Genomic DNA, 21,488 nt, shown 5'->3' on the forward strand with positions numbered 1-21,488 from the left:
AGAAATATTAAAAAATGAAGAAATATTAGATTTTAATGTCCAATCACTGTCATAATAGACAGAGCACAAACTCGGAGTACGTAATAATTGATCATGAAAATGGTTGCATACTTAGGCATCTCAGCATTAAAGATATTTCAGACTACCTATATCAGGATGACTGGAGAGGGTTTGGAACCTGTTCCCCATGAAAACGAGTCAACTGTCTTAATCACACTGTCTCACTTGGTCAAAGAAGTAACAGGATGTTAAGTAAGAAATTTTCTAAATATCATTTATAGGGCACCTTTATATGAAGCCAAAAACATTCATAGGCATGAAGCATTATAAACTGTGTAACTAGAAATAAAACAATGAGAAGTCCAGGAGGGAGTAACAACAATGTGAAAAATATCGATTGCTACTCACTACAAAGAGGAGGTGCTGTGTTGTAGACAGGCACTGATAAAAATTTAAGCTTTCAGACAAGAAGATACTGCATCTGAAAAAGAAAACATTCGGAAGAAGGACTTTTTGTCCAAAAGCTTCCAGTCCTTTCACTGTGTCTGCCTACAACTCAATGCCTCTTCTACGAGCTGAGTAGTCATCTATCCCTTTCATATGTTGTAACAAGAAATAATGTACAGTATTGTTAAAATTAAAATTATTACCAGTTAAGGAAAAGACATCTATTTTAAAAAAGGGGAATCTTTAAGTATTCCAAAGAGGAAGATGGTAACATTTACCAACCTTGCATACAACAGTTAGAATATGAGCAGGCTACATAATTTTCATATTTCTGAAATCAGAGTGACTGGTTTATCCATTTCAAGTGGAAAAGATATGAATTGAGGACACTCTTAGTTTTGTGGAATTTCAAGGGGGTGAAAATCAAAATCTGAGGATTCGTCTTCAGCATTATTAGAGGTATAAAAGAAACAAGTTTATATATTTTCCCCATGTGGAATGTTTCTTTCTTATATATAAGCACTGGCATGTCGATAGACACACAAACAAACACAAACATACACACAAAATTCAAGCTTTCACAAACAATGGTTGCTTCATCAGGAAAGAGGGAAGGAGAGAGAAAGACGAAAGGATGTGGGTTTTAAGGGAGAGGGTAAGGAGTCATTCCAATCCCGGGAGCGGAAAGACTTATCTTAGGGGGAAAGAAGGACAGGTATACACTCGCACACACACACACACACACACACACACACACATATCCATCTGCACATACACAGACACAAGCAGACTTGTGCTTGTTTGTGTGTAGGGCAGCCCTACTCCCAAATTCAACCAAACAGCCCTTGTCAAACATTTACTGTCCTACACTCGTACTCTCTGCTGGAAACATCACTTTGCCACGAAGAAAAATAATCCTAATCCTACTCCTAATGATCCAACTCCCCTAGACACTATCCAAATTGAACCCTGCCTGGAACAGTTCCGTCCTCCGTCACAGCAGGACCCACCTCCTCTTCCTCAAAATCCCCCTCTCCAAACCTTCCAGGATTTTCTGACTTCCAGCCTTGCCTCTCAATCCTTCTTAAAAAACCTTAATCCTACTCCCAACATCACCACTGCTGAAGCCCAGGCTATCCATGATCTGAAGGCTGACTGATCCATCATCATTCTTCCGGCAGACAAGGGTTCCACGACCGTGGTACTTGATCGTTGGGAGTATGTGGCTGAGGGACTGCGTCAGCTTTCAGACAACAACACATACAAAGTTTGACAAGGTAATCCCATTCCTAATGTCCAGGCAGAGCTTCAAAGAATCCTCAGAACCTTACGCCCTCTACAAAACCTTTCACCTGACTCCATCAACCTCCTGACCCCAACGACACCCCGCACCACTACCTTCTACCTACTTCCTAAAATTCACAAACCCAATCATCCCAGCCACCCCATTGCAGCTGGTTACCAAGCCCCCACAGAATGTATCTCTGCCTATGTAGATCAACACCTTCAACCCATTACATGCAGTCTCCCATCCTTCACCAAAGACAACAACCACTTTCTCGAACACCTGGAATCCTTACCCAATCTGTTACCCCTGGAAACCATCCTTGTAACCATTGATGCCACTTCTTTATACATAAATATTCCGTATGTCCAGGGCCTCGCTGCGATGGAGTACTTCCTTTCACACTGATCACCTGCCACACTACCTAAAACCTCTTTCTTCATTACCTTAGCTAGCTTCATCCTAACTCACAACTTCTTCACTTTCGAAGGCCAGCCATACCAACATTTAAAGGGAACAGCCATGGGTGCCAGGATGGCCGCCTCGTACGCCAACCTATTCATGGGTCGTATAGAGGAGGCCTTCTTGGTTACCCAGGCCTGCCAATCCAAAGTTTGGTACAGATTTATTGATGACATCTTCATGATCTGGACTTACAGTGAAGAAGAACTCCAGAATTTCCTCTCCAACCTCAACTCCTTTGGTTCCATCAGATTCACTTGGTCCTACTCCAAATCCCATGCCACTTTCCTTGACGTTGACCTCCATCTGTCCAATGGCCAGCTTCACACATCCGTCCACATCAAACCCACCAACAAGCAACAGTACCTCCATTATGACAGCTGCCACCCATTCCACATCAAACGGTCCCTTCCCTACAGAATAGGTCTTCATGGCAAATGAATCTGCTCCAGTCCGGAATCCCTGCACCGTTACACCAACAACCTGAAAACAGCTTTCGCATCCTGCAACTATCCTCTCGACCTGGTACAGAAGCAAATTACCAGAGCCACTTCCTCATCCCCTCAAACCCAGAACCTCCCACAGAAGAACCACAAAAGTGCCCCACTTGTGACAGGATACTTTCCAGGACTGGATCAGACTCTGAATGTGGCTCTCCAGCAGGGATAAAACTACCTCAAATCTTGCCCTAAAATGAGATCCATCCTTCATGAAATCCTCCCCACTCCACCAAGAGTGTCTTTCCGCCGTCCACCTAACCTTCATAACCTCTTGGTTCATCCCTATGAAATCCCCAAACCACCTTCCCTACCCTCTGGCTCCTACCCTTGTAACCGCCCCCGGTGTAAAACCTGTCCCATGCATCCTCCCACCACCAACTACTCCAGTCCTGTAACCCGGAAGGTGTACACGATCAAAGGCAGAGCCACGTGTGAAAGCACCCACGTGATCTACCAACTGACCTGCCTACACTGTGATGCATTCTATGTGGGAATGACCAGCAACAAACTGTCCATTCGCATGAATGGACACAGGCAGACAGTGTTTGTTGGTAATGAGGATCACCCCGTGGCTAAACATGCCTTGGTGCATGGCCTGAACATCTTGGCACAGTGTTACACTGTCCGGGTTATCTGGATACTTCCCACTAACACCAACCTGTCAGAACTCCGGAGATGGGAACTTGCCCTTCAGCATATCCTTTCTTCTCGCTATCCGCCAGGCCTCAATCTCCGCTAATTTCTAATTTCAATTTGCCGCCGCTCATACCTCACCTGTCTTTCAACTTCATCTTTGCCTCTGTACATCCGCCCCGACTGACATCTCTGCCCAAACTCTTTGCCTTTACAAATGTCTGCTTGTGTCTGTATATGTGCGGATGGATATGTGTGTGTGTGTGCGCGCGCGAGTGTATACCTGTCCTTTTTTCCCCCTAAGGTAAGTCTTTCCGCTCCCGGGATTGGAATGACTCCTTCCCCTCTCCCTTAAAACCCACATCCTTTCGTCTTTCACTCTCCTTCCCTCTTTCCTGATGAAGCAAACGTTGGTTGCGAAAGCTTGAATTTTGTGTGTATGTTTGCCGTGTCTATCAACCTGCCAGCACTTTCGTTTGGTAAGTCACATCATCATTGTGTGTGTGTGTGTGTGTGTGTGTGTGTGTGTGTGTGTGTGTGTGTGTGTGTGTATATATATATATATATATATTAAAACAAAGATGAGGCGACTTACCGAACGAAAGCGCTGGCAGGTCGATAGACACACAAACATACACACAAAATTCAAGCTTTCGCAACAAACTGTTGTCTCATCAGGAAAGAGGGAAGGAGGGAAGGAGAGGGAAAGACGAAAGGGTGTGGGTTTTAAGGGAGAGGGTAAGGAGTCATTCCAATCCCGGGAGCGGAAAGACTTACCTTAGGGGGAAAAAGGGATGGGTATACACTCGCACACACACACATATCCATCCACACATATACAGACACAATCAGACATATTTAAAGACAAAGAGTTTGGGCAGAGATGTCAGTCAAGGCAGAAGTGCAGAGGCAAAGATGTTGTTGAATGACAGGTGAGGTATGAGTGGCGGCAACTTGAAATTAGCGGAGATTGAGGCCTGGTGGATAACGGGAAGAGAGGATATATTGAAGAGCAAGTTCCCATCTCCGGAGTTCGGATAGGTTGGTGTTAGTGGTAAGTATCCAGATAACCCGGACGGTGTAACACTGTGCCAAAATGTGCTGGCCGTGCACCAAGGCATGTTTAGCCACAGGGTGATCCTCATTACCAACAAACACTGTCTGCCTGTGTCCATTCATGCGAATGGACAGTTTGTTGCTGGTCATTCCCACATAGAATGCATCACAGTGTAGGCAGGTCAGTTGGTAGATCACGTGGGTGCTTTCACACGTGGCTCTGCCTTTGATCGTGTACACCTTCCGGGTTACAGGACTGGAGTAGGTGGTAGTGGTAGTGTGCATCGGACAGGTTTTACACCGGGGGCGGTTACAAGGGTAGGAGCCAGAGGGTAGGGAAGGTGGTTTGGGGATTTCATAAGGATGAACTAAGAGGTTACGAAGGTTAGGTGGACGGCGGAAAGACACTCTTGGTGGAGTGGGGAGGATTTCATGAAGGATGGATCTCATTTCAGGGCAGGATTTGTGGAAATCGTATCCCTGCTGGAGAGCCACATTCAGAATCTGATCCAGTCCTGAAAAGTATCCTGTCACAAGTGGGGCACTTTTGTGGTTCTTCTGTGAGAGGTTCTGGGTTTGAGAGGATGAGGAAGTGGCTCTGGTTATTTGCTTCTGTACCAGGTCGGGAGGGTAGTTGCGGGATGCGAAAGCTGTTGTCAGGTTGTTGGTGTAATGCTTCAGGGATTCCGGACTGGAGCAGATTCGTTTGCCACGAAGACCTAGGCTGTAGGGAAGGGACCGTTTGATGTGGAATGGGTGGCAGCTGTCGTAATGGAGGTACTGTTGCTTGTTGGTGGGTCTGATGTGGACGGACGTGTGAAGCTGACCATTGGACAGGTGGAGGTCAACATCAAGGAAAGTGGCATGGGATTTGGAGTAGGACCAGGTGAATCTGATGGAACCAAAGGAGTTGAGGTTGGAGAGGAAATTCTGGAGTTCTTCTTCACTGTGAGTCCAGATCATAAAGATGTCATCAATGAATCTGTACCAAACTTTGGGTTGGCAGGCCTGGGTAACCAAGAAAGCTTTCTCTAAGCGACCCATGAATAGGTTGGCGTACGAAGGGGCCATCCTGGTACCCATGGCTGTTCCCTTTAATTGTTGGTATGTCTGGTCTTCAAAAGTGAAGAAGTTGTGGGTCAGGATGAAGCTGGCTAAGGTAATGAGGAAAGAGGTTTTAGGTAGGGTGGCAGGTGATCGGCGTGAAAGGAAGTGCTCCATCGCAGCGAGGCCCTGGACGTGCGGGATATTTGTGTATAAGGAAGTGGCATCAATGGTTACAAGGATGGTTTCTGGGGGTAACGGATTGGGTAAGGATTCCAGGTGTTCGAGAAAGTGGTTGGTGTCTTTGATGAAGGATGGGAGACTGCATGTAATGGGTTGAAGGTGTTGATCTATGTAGGCAGAGATACGTTCTGTGGGGGCTTGGTAAACAGCTACAATGGGGCGGCCGGGATGATTGGGTTTGTGAATTTTAGGAAGAAGGTAGAAGGTAGGGGTGCGGGGTGTCGGTGGGGTCAGGAGGTTGATGGAGTTGATGGAGTCAGGTGAAAGGTTTTGTAGGGGGCCTAAGGTTCTGAGGATTCCTTGAAGCTCTGCCTGGACATCAGGAATGGGATTACCTTGGCAAACTTTGTATGTGGTGTTGTCTGAAAGCTGACGCAGTCCCTCAGCCACATACTCCCGACGATCAAGTACCACGGTCGTGGAATCCTTGTCCGCCGGAAGAATGACGATGGACCGGTCAGCCTTCAGATCACGGATAGCCTGGGCTTCAGCAGTGGTGATGTTGGGAGTAGGATTAAAGTTTTTTAAGAAGGATTGAGAGGCAAGGCTGGAAGTCAGAAATTCCTGGAAGGTTTGGAGAGAGTGATTTTGAGGAAGAGGAGGTGGGTCCCGCTGTGACGGAGGATGGAACTGTTCCAGGCAGGGTTCAATTTGGATAGTGTCTTGGGGAGTTGGATCATTAGGGGTAGGATTAGGATCATTTTTCTTCGTGGCAAAGTGATACTTCCAGCAGAGAGTACGAGTGTAGGACAGTAAATCTTTGACGAGGGCTGTTTGGATGAATCTGGGAGTGGGGCTGAAGGTGAGGCCTTTGGATAGGACAGAGGTTTCGGATTGGGAGAGAGGTTTGGAGGAAAGGTTAACTACTGAATTAGGGTGTTGTGGTACCAGATTGTGTTGATTGGAATTTTGAGGTTTTGGAGGGAGTGGAGCTGGAAGTGGGAGATTGAGTAGATGGGAGAGACTGGGTTTGTGTGCAATGAGAGGTGGTTGAGGTTTGCTGGAAAGGTTGTGAAGGGTGAGTGAGTTGCCTTTCCAGAGGTGGGAAACCAGTAGATTGGATAGTTTTTTGAGGCGAAGGGTGGCATGCTGTTCTAATTTACGGTTGGCCTGTAGGAGGATGCTCTGAACAGCCGGTGTGGACGTGGGAGAGGAAAGATTAAGGACTTTTATTAAGGATAGGAGTTGACGGGTGTGTTCATTGGCTGAGTTGATGTGTAAGTGAAGGATTAGGTGGGTGAGGGCAATGGATTGTTCAGTTTGGAACTGGTATAGGGACTGATGGAAAGAAGGGTTGCAGCCAGAGATGGGAACTTTAAGTGTGAGGCCTTTGGGGGTTATGCCAAATGTCAGACAAGCCTGAGAAAATAAAATATGCGAGCGTAATCTGGCTAGGGTGAAGGCATGTTTGCAGAGGGAGTGTAAATAAAACTTAATGGGGTCGTTATGGGGGTGTTGTGAGGGTGACATGGTATTAGAAGGTGGAAAGTTTAACATGAGGTTGAAATGAAAATGAAAGATAAAAATATATGGGGAGAGATAAAGGTGAACTAGAAAGCAACTGGAGATCTGGTATCAAAAAAGGGGAAAAAGTGTTGGTTAAGTTGATCCTGTGGTGAACTTGGGTTGGTAGACAGTGATGTGCATAAAGGTTAGGTGGTTGTGTTGCCGCTAAAACACGTTAAAGGACGGAGAAATTCGGGAAAATATCGAAAAAATGTATTAAAAGGAGTGGTGTTGTGGTGAAAGATTACGAAAATTGGGCTAACAATTGTCTGACGAAGAAATAATGACGTTAAAACCTGTGGGGAGCGGCTAAAAATGATCAGTGATGTGCGAAAAACGGAAGTGGAAATAAAGTGAAAGTTATCAGAACTAGCTGAAATGGTTGTTTAATACGTGAAAGCAGCTGTTATTGAACTAGAAATGGTGGATTTTATAGCAGCGGTAGTGTTGAAAGCGGAAAAAAAGTTTTTGGTTATGGTTTGGAAGTGGGTTACGTATTATTGAGTATATATAGGCGGGATAAAATTGTATTACGGTAAAAAGGGGAAGGTGAATACAAAGTGAGACTACTGGTAAAAACAGAAAGAGAAAATAAAGAGAAAATAAGACGACAGGAAAGATTTCGAAATGCAACAGCGACAATAACAAACGTAATTGTTGGGTTCAAATTAATGATATGGTTATAATAGAGGGAAACATTCCACGTAGGAAAAATATATCTAAAAACAAAGATGATGTGACTTATCAAATGAAAGTGCTGGCAGGTCGACAAACAAACAAACATACACACAAAATTCAAGCTTTCGCAACAAACTGTTGCCTCATCAGGAAAGAGGGAAGGAGAGGGAAAGACGAAAGGATGTGGGTTTTAAGGGAGAGGGTAAGGAATCGTCATTCCAATCCCGGGAGCGGAAAGACTTACCTTAGGGGGAAAAAAGGACGGGTATACACTCGTACACACACACACACACACACACACACACACACACACACACACACACACACACACACACACATATCCATCCACACAACACACACACACACACACACACACACACACACACATATATATATCCATCCACACATATACAGACACAAGCAGACATATTTAAAGACCAGGATTGGAATGACTCCTTACCCTCTCCCTTAAAACCCACATCCTTTCGTCTTTCCCCCTCCTTCCCTCTTTCCTGATGAGGCAACAGTTTGTTGCGAAAGCTTGTATTTCATGTGTATGTTTGTGTGTCTATCGACCTGCCAGCACTTTCGTTCGGTAAGTCACATCATCTGTGTTTTTAGATATATTTTTCCCACGTGGAATGTTTCCCTCTATTAGATATACATATATATATGAGAGAGAGAGAGAGAGAGAGAGAGAGAGAGAGAGAGAGAGAAGGGGGGTGGAAGGCAGCAGCAACAGGGAGAAAGAAATATACTCCGTTTATACACTTCATAGAAAGGTAAACTTTAATTACATATAATACAATGAGTAAAGGTAAGTAACAATACAACAGGGCACCCCTTAAAGGATATTTACCTGTTGTATATCTTCTTGAGAAGGAGTCATAAACAAATGAGGCTTTTCTCTTATCAGGTCAAGGCTTTGTGTTAAGTTGTTATTTGTTTGACGTAAAGCCTCCCGTGCAGTTGATCTTGCAAATCCCATGCTCATCAAACTTTTGTGAAGCTGAGGATCTACAAATTGTTCTCCATCAATACACTTGCCCAATTTTCGTCGCTCCCTGTTGTGTTAAACAAAGGTGTCAATAGTTTTAAGAACAATGGAATGAAAATAAATAACATATAAATCTTACATTGGTTTATCAAAGAAGAACCAGGAAACTGATACACATATCCTCCTGTTAAAAAACATGAAACGTAATATGCTATTAAAGCTGGCTGTTTGCTTCTTACGATGATGAGAAAATGAGACAGCAAAAATGCAACAAAAATTATACAGGGTGACAATCATTGAACTATATGGAAAAAAAAAAAAACCGTAGTTACAAACTACAGCATGCACACACTTTATTCAACATGTAAACATCACTAGAGATATTCAGATTTAGGTTATGACATGTTTGATATGCTTGCCATCATTGGCGATGATGTGGTGCAGACAAACAGTGAAATTCTGCATGACCCACTGAAGTGTCGGAAAATTGATGCTGTCAATGACCTTCAGAATGGCTGTTTTCATCTCAGCAATGGTTCTGGGGTTATTGCTGTACATCTTGTATTTAATGTAGCCCCACAAAATAGAGTCACAAGAGTTCAGATTTGGAGGATGTGGTGGCCAACTGAGGCCCATGTCAGAGGCCTCTGGGTACCCGAGCCAGAATGCGGTCCCCAAAGTGCTCCACCAGGACATCAAACACTCTCCTGCTTCAATACAATCGAGATCCACTTTGCATGAACCATAACTTTGTCAAATTAGGGTCACTCTGGATGATGTGGATGAAATCATCTTTCAAAACCTTCACATACCATTTGGTAGTCACCATGCCGTCAACAAATATCGCACTAGTTATTCTGTGACTGGAACTGCACACCACACAGTCGCCCACTGAGGGTGAAGAGACTTCTCGATCATGAAATGCAGATTCTCAGTCACCTCAAATTCACCAAATTTGCTTATTGATGAACCCATCGAAATGAAAGTGGGCTTCGTTGCTAATCCAAACCATACACAATTCCCACCACGTTCTGCAGCCAACCATGCAGTCTGAACATCCCAACAGAAACTGTTCAGAAGTTATGACAATTTTATTTCAAATAGTTCAATAATTATAAACTGACCTCAGTTACACACAAAAACTTTAAACTTTATTTTAATATTTATGGTGAGAGCAGTGATTACATATCTAGTATCATAATCAAGCATTAACTTAACAAACATGTCCTCAAATTTCATGGTTGTGTGCAGACTGAGATTTAAGTTCAAACATTTGCCTTTCATGGCCACTTCTCTACAAGTGACCCATCTGAATACGCTGCATGATTCAGTTAAAAAATCTTATGTCACCTATGATAGCATACACAGACAGACACTCCGAAATATAATGAAGGAATTTAAAATACCATCAAAATTAATCATATTAGTTAAAATGTGTATAGACGAATCTTTATGCTGCTTAAGGACACCGGTGGGAGACACTGAAGATTTTAAGGTGTACACTGGACTGAGACAAGGGGATGCCATTTCACCTATCTTATTTAACCTTGTCCTAGAGAAAATCGATAGAGAATTTTCCAAACCCAGTCCACAAGGGATCCAGCTACAGGATGTGAACACTACAAGACTTGCCTATGCAGATGATGTAGCACTAATAAGTAGTTCCAAAAGAGAGTTAATCAGAATGATGCAAAATTACTACAAAATTGCTGAGAAAACAGGATTACATGTTAATGAAGAAAAGACAGAATATCTGCCCATGTGTACGAAAACCAGAAAAGATGTACCTCTGACTGTAGATGGATTCAATTTCAAGACTGTTGACCACTTCAAGCACCTAGGAAGTCTTTATAGTAATAACAACAGAACAGATATAGAAATAGATGCCCGTTTATCAACAGCAAACAATACACTTTTTAGTTTCATCAAAATTCTAAGAAAAAGATCACTTAGCAGTAAGTTCAAAATCTGCTTATATCAATCGACCATTACACCTGTGATATTATAAGGATGTGAAACATTATTATTTAGAAAGAAAGATGAAGAAAAACTGTTAATATTCGAAAGAGAAGTACTAAGGAAAATTTTTGGACCTGTATACAACGAAAATAAGGTGGAATGGAGAATAAGAAGAAATGAAGAATTAAGAGGGCTGTAACATTGTCGAAGCGCTCAAGAGAAGAAGGCTGAATTGGGCAGGCCATAATGCAAGGATGACAGAGAATAGACTACCTAGAATGGCATTCAGTAGAAAAATAGATGGAACAAGAGGAAGAGGGAGACCCAGAATCAGATAGCAGGATAACATTCGGGAGAACACAACTAGGATGAACAACAGCAACTGGACAAACAGCGCATTGGACAGGCAGAAGTGGAAGAGGCTCATAGAGCAGGTGTATGGTTGATAAGGACCTTGCCACATGTAAAGTAAAGTAAAAAGTATATCACCCAATATCTCTCTCCTAGTTTTCAAAACTCCAGTCCTTGCCATAACAGCATTCCTGAGAGAATGGAGAAACACAGTCACAGCCTAGGTGTCACCATTATAGTCTAGGTGTCACCACAATAAAATCTGAAGATTAGTGTACACTAAAATGAAGCTTCCCCACAGATTCAAACTGTGTTCAGCTCCCGGGGAGGTTCATTTCGGTGTACATTACTGCAGAATTGAAATTTAATTCTGCAAAACCATATTATACTTTACCTACAAGAAGGCGACAAAAATATCTGATAACATATTAAAGCTGGGGAAAAGGCAAATACAAATTCTTCACACTCGATGAAAATTAACGTGAAATGCACAACACATAACTGACCTGTTTAAATGTCTCTCGGCAGCTTCTTTCTTTTTTACCTCTTCCTTCTGAGTTCTACGATTACTAAGAAACTCCACTGCAGCAGCAACATTACCACACGTGGCTCGCAACCCAAGGCGAGCCTCATAGTTTGTATAACCTGTCACAAAAAATAAATAAATATGAAATGTCATTAAGAAAAGTGACATGAATAACATACACCCAGAAACTGATATCATCACTCCACATAACTACATACAGTTCTAATGCAGAAGAATATTTTGTCATGATTTTTCTCTCTCATGTCTTTCTCAAAAGTCTGCGAGTGCAACCAGTGACAATTTCTTTCCATTCAAGTTTCACATCAGCTTTTTAAGCTGATGTAATAAACCAATGCCTGTATCTCCCACTTACAAAAGCACAAAACAATGTATTCCCAGGGGAAAGTATTTTGTAAGTATGTCCTAGATACAAAGTATTAATATGAAAGGTGAGTGACACAGTACCCTGTGTCTCAGTAAAGCAAAAGCAATACTACAATCTTATACAAGATTAAATGGCTGAAGTGATATGGCCAATGTAAAAATGGAGACTGTATAGCCATCTGGAAACGCCCACAGCTCAGTGTGATCATGTAAGCAGCAACAACAAGAAGAAGAAGACGTATGACAGTACCAATAAGAAAAGCATAATAATCTATCAAGTTATTCAATCTGTCATCAAACAGTCACCATTAGACGAGAGTTAGTTTGCATCACACTGGCTCTCTTCAGTACTAATCGTGTCTTTTGCTACCAAAATCAGCACAATATGGATGGTGCTGAGTTTGATTTTGACACTAATGTATCTACATCTATACTCTGCAAACCACCATGAAGTGCATGGCTGAGGGTTTGTGCCACTGTACCAGTTATTAGCGTTTCTTCCTGTTCCATTCACATATGGAGTGTGGGAAGAATGCTTGTCTGAATGCCTCTGTGCATGTAGTAATTATTCCAACCTTATCCTCATGACCCGTATGTGAGTGACATATAGGGGGTTGTAGTATATTCCCAAAGTAAATACTTAAAGCCAGTTCTTGAAACTTTGTTAATAGACTTTCTTGGGATAGTGCTTGACTATCTCCAAGAGTCTGCCAGTTCAGTTCCTTCAGTATCTCTGTGACACTCTCTATGGAACAAGCAAACGTGTGACCATTTGTGCCGCCCTTCTGTGTTTGTATTCAGCATCTCCTGTTACTGCTATTTGAAATAAGTTCCACACACTTGAGCAATATTCTAGCATCGGTCACAAAAGTGATTAGAAAGCAATCTCTTTCATATGCTTATTGCACTTCTCCAATATTCTACCAATAAACCAAAGTCTGCCAACTACTTTACCCAAGACTGAAACTGTGTGATCATTCCATTTCATATCCCCACAAAGTGTTACAACCAGGTATTTGTATGAGTTGACAGATTTCGCCAATGATTTGTTGATATTACAGTCATAGGGATACCATGCTTTTTTGTTTTGTGAATTGCAAAATTTTCCATTTCACAACATTTACAGCAAGTTGCCAATCTCTGCAACATACTGAAATTTCATCAAAAGCTGACTGAATATTTATGCAGCTTCTTTAAGACAGTACTTAATCATAAATAACTGAGTCATCTTCAGAAAGTCTGAGGTTACTACTAATATCTACAACTACACACAATGTGTGATTTGCTTGAAGAAGCTGATAAAGACAAGACAATGGTGAATTTAGTGGAGAGGCAGGTTTTCTTGAAGAAGATAATGGTTGTGTGTACAGATGACAGTGATGTAGACCCCAGACTTTGAAGCAGAAAATAAGGAGAACGAGGAATCTGAAGAAAAATCCCTAGTTGACCATGAAAGATCAAGCTAGGTCTTGCTAAGATTGTAATAATAGTATCTACAGCAGAATAATTACTCATTTTGTGCTTACATTACTCTTGGAGTTTTAATAATTACAATAATTTGTAAATAGTGCATAACATAAATTATGTCTTTTTCCAGTAACATTTTGATCAGTAAAATAGTCATTATAGGATATAAAACAGGGCATATAATACCTATTTGTGTGTCAAATTCCATTAGGAGATATAGTAATTATAATTTACTAGTGAGTAACCTATAAATTATGTCTTCTTTTGAATAAAATTTGTAGTAGTACAATTTATGATGGTTTAGTAGCAATACAACACTTTCCCCTCTTCAACTATATTGGCGGGAATAACATACACAGCAATAATTGTAACAATATGGAAGGATAGACTACTGCTCACCACATAGAGGCAGCACTGAGTCACAGACAGGCACAATGAAAATGGAAACTAAAAATGCTTAAGCTTTAGGACAAAGTCCTTCCTCATAATTCATAAGTAGGGAAAAAAAAAAGAAACACACACACACACACACACACACACACACACACACACACACACACACACACACAGCTACCGTTCCTGGGCACAAAGACCCAACTCTGACTGTGTCTAACGTCAGTGCAATCTGCTGGGGTGGGGGATTGGGATAAGGAGCAGGCATGCAGCAAGGAGGGGGAGTGACAGCATTGGTGGGGAAGATGGCAGTACTGCCTGTGGGATCATGCAATGAGGTATTGGGAACATGCCAGTGCTGCTAGGTTCAGCATTGGGTGGCTGTTCAGTGGGAGTGAGGGGAGGTGGGAAAGGAAGATAAGTACAGTAGAAGAAAGGACTTGAAGGTGCACTGGCAGGCTAGAAGGAATGTTTGTGCTGAAGTGCAAGCAGGGAAGGGGATAGACATGTGGAGGACAGGGATTAGTGAAGGTTGAGGCGAGGGGGGAAACAGGAAATGAAGGATATATTGTAGGGAGAGTTACCACCCATGCAATTCAGAAAATCTGGTGTTTGTGCACAGAATCCAGATGGCACTGGCTCTCACGTAATCATTAAAGTGAAGCACATCTTGCTGTTTGGCATGTTCAGAAGCTGGGTGGTCCAGCTGTCTCTTGGCCACAGTTTAGTGGTGGCCATTCATTTACACAGGCAGTTTGTTAGTTGTCACGCTTACACATAATCCAGTAAAGTGGTTGCAGCTGAGTATGAAGGTGACATGCTTGCTTTCACAACTGGCCCTGCCTTTGATGGGGTAGGAGATGCCAGTAAGGGGTAGGAGTAGGTGGTAACAGGACATGAGTAAGTGGTAGCAGGACAACGTGAGGCATAGAGTAGAGGCAGACAAGAATATTGCTCAAGTTGGGTGAATGATGGAATACCATTCTGAGAGGGGTGGGGAGGATATTTCTCATTTCAGGGCAGGACGAGAGTAGATGAAACCCTGACGGAGAATGTATCCTGATTGGTACTGAGTCATGAGAAGAGTGTTGCTTTGTGGCCAGATGATGGGCACTTGGGAGATAGGAGGTGAATGGTGGGAAAGGAAAGGGAGATTTGTTTCTGGACAAGGTTGGGAGGGTAATTTTGGTCTTAGAAGGCCTCACTGAGACCCCTGGCATATTTGAAGGAGGACTGCTCATCACTGCAGATGTGATGACAATGGGTGGCTAGGCCCTATGAAGAGACTTCTTGGTGTGAAATGGGTGGCAGCTTTCAAAGTGGAGGTATTATTGGTGGTTAGTAGGTTTGATGTGGATGCAGGTACTGATGTAGCCATCCGTAGGTGGATGTCGACATCGAGATAGGTGGATTGTTGGGCTGACTGGCAAAGTAAGAAGTGAAAAAGTGTTTCCACTGTAGGGATCGGGAGAAGGAGAGGAGGTCTTTAATACACCCATCATACTTGATTAGGGGTGCGGCACAAGGTAAGGTCTTTGTAAAGGACTGATATTTCTGTGGAACTCAGCATTTTGGAGGACAGGTTAATTACTGAGGTCTGTTTAGGCTCTGGGTTCTGTACGGTGGTGGGAGGGCATTTCTGGGCTGGTTGTAATTGCAGTAGTTCTGCAAGGCAGGTTTTGGCAGTTATGAGGGGATGTGTGAGAGGCTTCATGGCACTTTGGTGGTGGTGGTGGTGGTGGTGGTGGTGGTGGTGGTTAGTGGAAGTCCAAGAAGAGAGTGTGGTATTAACAGATTGGACAGTTTTTTTTTTTTTTTTTTTTTGGGTGGCATGGTGCATGCTGCTCTAGTTCCTGGACGAGAAGGGTTTGTATCTGGGAGATGGGGTACAGGAATCTGGAACAGCAGAGCAGAAGAATTTTATGGATGGAGAGAAAGTAGTGTAAAGAGGTTGGGGCATGATTGACATGATTTTGCAGAATTAGACTTGTGAGGACTATGGACAGAAGGAATATTTCTAGTTTACAAATTTCTCTTTTGCAGAAATGCTTTTCTTGCTATTGCCAGTCTACCTTTTATATTACCTTAATTTGGCCATTATGAAATATTTTGTTTCCCAAATAACAAAACTCATCTCCTACTTTTAGTGTTTCACTTCCTAATCTAATTCACTCAGTGCCACTTCATAGAATTCAACTACATTCCACTCCTCTTGTTTTACTTTTGCCAGTATTAGTAAAGATCTCTTTTCAAGGCATTATCCATTCCATTCAGCTGATCTTCGAAGTCCTTTGTTGTCTCTGACAGTATATCAATGTTGTTGGCAAAACTCAAAGCTTTTCTATTTCTTCTCCCTGAATTTTAATCCTCTCTCCAAATTTCTCCTTGGTTTGCTTCACACCTTGCTCAGTGTGCAGATTAAACAACAAAATGGATACACTAGAACCCAGTTTCACTCCTTTGTCAACCACTGCTATCCTTTCATATCCTTTAACTCCTACCTGCAGTTTGGTTTCTGTAGATAACCTAAGCTGCCTATATTTTATATCTGGTACTTTCATAATATCAAAGTGTGTATTCCAGTCAACATAATCAAAAACTTTTATCCAAATCTACAAATGCTATGAACATGGATTTATCTCGTTTCTGTCTAGCTTGCAAGGTAAGTCGTAGGGTCAGTACTGCCTGGTCTTCCCCAAGGTCAGTTTCTACCATTCTTTTCACAAATAATTTGCCTCAGTATTTTACAACCATGACTTCATAAACTGGTGGTTTGATAATATTCACATTCGTCAGCAAGTATCTCCTTTGATATTGTGATTATTACATTCCTCCTGAAGTCTGAGGGTAATTAGCCTGTCTCATATCGAGCATATCAGATGGAATAGTTTTGTTATGATATGTTCTGCCAAGGATCTCAATAATTTGGGAGTAAAGTCTTTCAGTATTCTGTCAAATTCTACTCTCAGCAATTGTATCTCCAATCCTACATTCATTCAGTTTCTCTCCTCTTTCCATAATATTCTCTTCAAATTTGTATCCATTATAGGGTTCTCCAGTATATTTCTTCATTTTTCAGCTTTCCCTTCTTTGCTTAGTACTGGTTTGCCATCTGTGTTCTTGAAATTCATAGAGCCACTTTCCTTTCCTGTGAATGTTTCTTTAATTTTCCTACAGTTCGTATCCATATTTCCTACAATGATGTAAGCTTCTACAGTTTAGCTCTTTTCACTCTTCTCATTTAGCCACGGCTGCTTTGACATTTTGCATTTCCTGTGCATCTAATTTTTTTTAGATGTCTTTGTTATCCTTTCACCTGTTTCACATACTGTGTTTTCACATTTTATCCATTCATCAGTTAAATTCAATAGCTTTTATGTTATCCATAGATTTCAACTGTCTGTCTGTCTCTGTCCCCCCCCCCCCCCCCCCCCCCCCCCCCCCCCCTGTTCTGCTGCCTTCATTATAGCATCACTCAAATTTGTGTCTTCTATTGTGTTCCTTTGCCCTGTTGAAGTACATTGTTGCCAGATGTCCCCTTTGAAACTCTTCTCAACAGCCACTGGTTCTTCCAGTTTATTCAGGTCTCACTTCCTCAATTTCTCGCCTTTCTGCAATTTCATCAGCTATTAATCTGTAGTTCAAAACCAACAAATTACGGTTAGAGTCTACACTGAGCACTGGAAATATTCTGCAATTGTGTTTTGAAATCTGTCATAGCATCATACAATCTATTTGGAACCCATGTTCTGCCATTATTTTACCCCCCCCCCCCCCCCTCTCTCTTAGCTCACCGAATTCCTCATTCCCAACAGAATTAAATTTTCACCTCCATTAACAACTTGAATGATTTCTTTTACCTCATCATACATTCTTTCAATCTCTTCACCATCTACATACTTTTAAAGCATATAAACCTGTAGTACAGTACGGCTGGGTGCTGACTACCTCAAATATGATAAGGCGTTCACTATGCTGATCATTGAAAAATAGATAAATTACAAATAGGGAACAAAACCATTTCTAGCTTTTGGAACTGCTAATTCCTTCCTCTGGAAGGAAAGTTGGACATGTTGCGGAGCGCTGGAAGGGAAAGATACTTTTCCGTGGGAGACAGCCTTATTGAAGTAAGTAATCAGTCACCTGTAGTTGACTGACTGATGGAGCATAAAAATACATGTAACAGCTCAGAAATTGCACTATAGATTGAGTGAGCTACCTTTCACCAGTGAAAATGTACAAACAGGCCTCCCCCCCCTCCCCACAAATACATGTGAATACACAAATGTACACCATCATGGCTATGGTGATTAGCAGTTACCAAGACAGGTGGTAGTGCGGAAAGAGAATTCAGTCTCATTCCGCCATTTCTTCTTAGATTATCAGTGCTGGGCTCCCAACAAAACAGAACATAACTGTAAGATTTCTAGGGTATAGGCTCTAAACCATCATTACAATTTCCAACACACATCGAGGGAACATTCAGCAAATTAAACATAAGGCACACTTCCTTACTAAATTCTTTGAAAGAAATTTATGTAAAAACCATGATTTCATACCCAATTCAAGTAGGGTGCCAAGACTGGCATCATCGATTTTTAAATTTGAGATCTCATTTTCAACTCTCTTCAGAAGGGCAGCTGCTGCTGTTCGTTTATTTTTATGATACAAAACAATTGCCTGAAGCAAATGTAAACGCATGAAGAGAACAGCTTCAGTTCCTGCAAGATTATAGATTCAAAAATAAAATTAATGTTTCTCGCATCCACTAATAGCCAGAAATTTCTATTACTAAGCATGAGCAATTAAAATAGCAAACTTGCTACATAACACAGCATGAAAATACTGTTACTTTAAAGCAGATGTTATGTTTCAGGCATGGAACAGAACACATGTTCTGCGAAAAAGCTTTGTGTCAGAATGTAACTTTTCATACTATTATTATTCCTTTTGATTTTAAACATTTCTTTATTATGAACATGCAAATAACCAGCTTTGTTGTAGCATTTGTAACTACAGTTTGTATGTTAAATATACGTTTTGAAAGTCTGAATGTAAATTTTAGAGACATTCAGGTTTTCAAAATAAAAAAAAGGAAGTGTGGGAGTGGGATGAGAGGGAGAATAAAAAGGTATAGAAAAACTGCTTACCTGTTGTTCCCTTCAACAACATTAAGCGTTCAAGATTTGGACCGTAACTTTTATGGAAGCTTTGTTCACATTTTTTCAGTCTTTCTTCAGCATCAGGAATTTGAGTGACATTTTGCAAGCATAAATAGCACCAAGCTATGTCGAGATTCAGCAGTGCATAATTATCTACAGACTGTAAAATCTGTGAATGGCAATTGCTGTAAACAACAGAAGGTTGATAAAGTGAAAGCAAAAATGTGAATTTACAATACTCTGGAAAATAAATGAATAAATAAAATCAAAAGACACACAAAGCTCATGGCAGCTCAGTTGATATCACAGTAATACAACTAAATTATGAAAATTACATTATACAAGCTTTGATAGCTGCAACAAAGAGCAACATAAATGTGTGACTAAATATCAACATGCAAGAACCCAGGAAATGAAATCTGATATATCAGATACTTGTCATTACAGTGAGCTAGAAATTGTGCAATCATAAATTACTGCACAATGAAGAATGCCTGTTCATCAGGTACATATGGGATATGTAAGGAAGAAATATTTTGAACTGTTCCATATTAATCCATGGGATTGACTTTCTTGGTACTTTCAGCAACTAGCAACTTTCACCAAACGAGGAAAATGTAACGCTATGTATTAATTTCAAAATGCTTCCTGTTGTACTCAGTATGAGGATATTTTGTGTGGTCATAATATACGTATACTCATTGTTTCCATTTTTAGGGAAGCCTTATAGGATCCCTTTGCTCCCCAGTTGTCTTGTGGTCCCTTGGCATTTGCCCGATAAGAACACTTTTCTTCAGTAGATCGTTCATGTGCCAAGTTCAAATTTATGTCACATACTAAAGTTTATGGTCTTTTGGCAGTGTAAAAATTGTAAGCTTCTAAAACAATGGGCAGTCAAAAGATAGTACTGCCATTTATGTCACGTATTTTCATCCTTGAAAACTCACTCATCAAAATATGTGGGATATTTCCCATTGACCTACAATGATGAAATTTGGCAAGAAGCAACTTTTCGCACTATAACCAAAGGAAAAAATCCAAAAATTCTTAATTTGTAATTACATAAAATACAAAAATATTGGTTGCTTTTTAAACAACCTGTCTGTCCATCTGTCAAAAACCCTTTTCCTCAGCAACAGATAGACGTATCAAGTTTAAATTTAAGTTACATATTGAGGTCTATGGTCCCTTGGTGGTGTAAACATTTTAAGCTTCAAAGTCAATGCAATCAAAAGATGTGACCATTTATTTCACGTATTTTCAAACTAAAAAAAACTCACACATCAAACCCTGTAAGGAGCACTTCCAACTGACCTAGAACCATGAAATTTGGCAGGCAGCAAATTTTCACACAAGTAAAGGAATATATATATATATATATATATATATATATATATATATATATATATATATATATATATATATATAATGGAAGGAAACATTCCACGTGGGAAAAATTATATATAAATACAAAGATGAGGTGACTTACCGAACAAAAACGCTGGCAGGTCGATAGACACACAAACAAACACAAACATACACACAAAATTCAAGCTTTCGCAACAAATTGTTGCCTCATCAGGAAAGAGGGAAGGAGAGGGGAAGACGAAAGGAAGTGGGTTTTAAAGGAGAGGGTAAGGAGTCATTCCAATCCCGGGAGCGGAAAGACTTACCTTAGGGGGAAAAAAGGACAGGTATACACTCGCACACACGCACATATCCATCCACACATACTTTCCGGGACTGGATCAGATTCTGAATGTGGCTCTCCAGCAGGGATACGACTTCCTCAAATCCTGCCCTGAAATGAGATCCATCCTTCATGAAATCCTACCCACTCCACCAAGAGTGTCCTTTCCGCCGTCCACCTAACCTTCGCAACCTCTTAGTTCATCCCTATGAAATCCCCAAACCACCTTCCCTACCCTCTGGCTCCTACCCCTGTAACCGCCCCCGGTGTAAAACCTGTCCCATGCACCCTCCCACCACCACCTATTCCAGTCCTGTAACCCGGAAGGTGTACACGATCAAAGGCAGAGCCACGTGTGAAAGCACCCACGTGATTTACCAACTGACCTGCCTACACTGTGAAGCGTTCTATGTGGGAATGACCAGCAACAAACTGTCCATTCGCATGAATGGACACAGGCAGACAGTGTTTGTTGGTAATGAGGATCACCCTGTGGCTAAACATGCCTTGGTGCACGGCCAGCACATCTTGGCACAGTGTTACACTGTCCGGGTTATCTGGATACTTCCCACTAACACCAACCTGTCAGAACTCCGGAGATGGGAACTTGCCCTTCAGCATATCCTTTCTTCTCGCTATCCGCCAGGCCTCAATCTCCGCTAATTTCTAATTTCAATTTGCCGCCGCTCATACCTCACCTGTCTT

The 21,488-nt window shown here is 41.6% G+C and overlaps 1 protein-coding gene across 1 annotated transcript in view; it reads right to left on the minus strand.

Annotated features, from left to right (window-relative positions):
* LOC124795546 (NEDD8 ultimate buster 1-like) overlaps positions 1-21,488 on the minus strand; it is a 135,434-nt gene that overhangs the window by 17,758 nt on the left and 96,188 nt on the right. Inside the window, exons 6-9 of the mRNA XM_047259622.1 lie at positions 19,082-19,278; positions 18,491-18,652; positions 11,668-11,806; positions 8,714-8,918 (exon numbers count right to left, since the gene is read on the minus strand). Coding sequence (XP_047115578.1) covers positions 8,714-8,918; positions 11,668-11,806; positions 18,491-18,652; positions 19,082-19,278 — 703 coding nt within the window. The remainder of the gene's footprint in view (positions 1-8,713; positions 8,919-11,667; positions 11,807-18,490; positions 18,653-19,081; positions 19,279-21,488) is intronic.

The sequence above is a fragment of the Schistocerca piceifrons genome, chromosome 1 (genome assembly GCF_021461385.2).
Source record: "Schistocerca piceifrons isolate TAMUIC-IGC-003096 chromosome 1, iqSchPice1.1, whole genome shotgun sequence".
Classification (NCBI taxonomy): Eukaryota; Metazoa; Arthropoda; class Insecta; order Orthoptera; family Acrididae; genus Schistocerca; species Schistocerca piceifrons.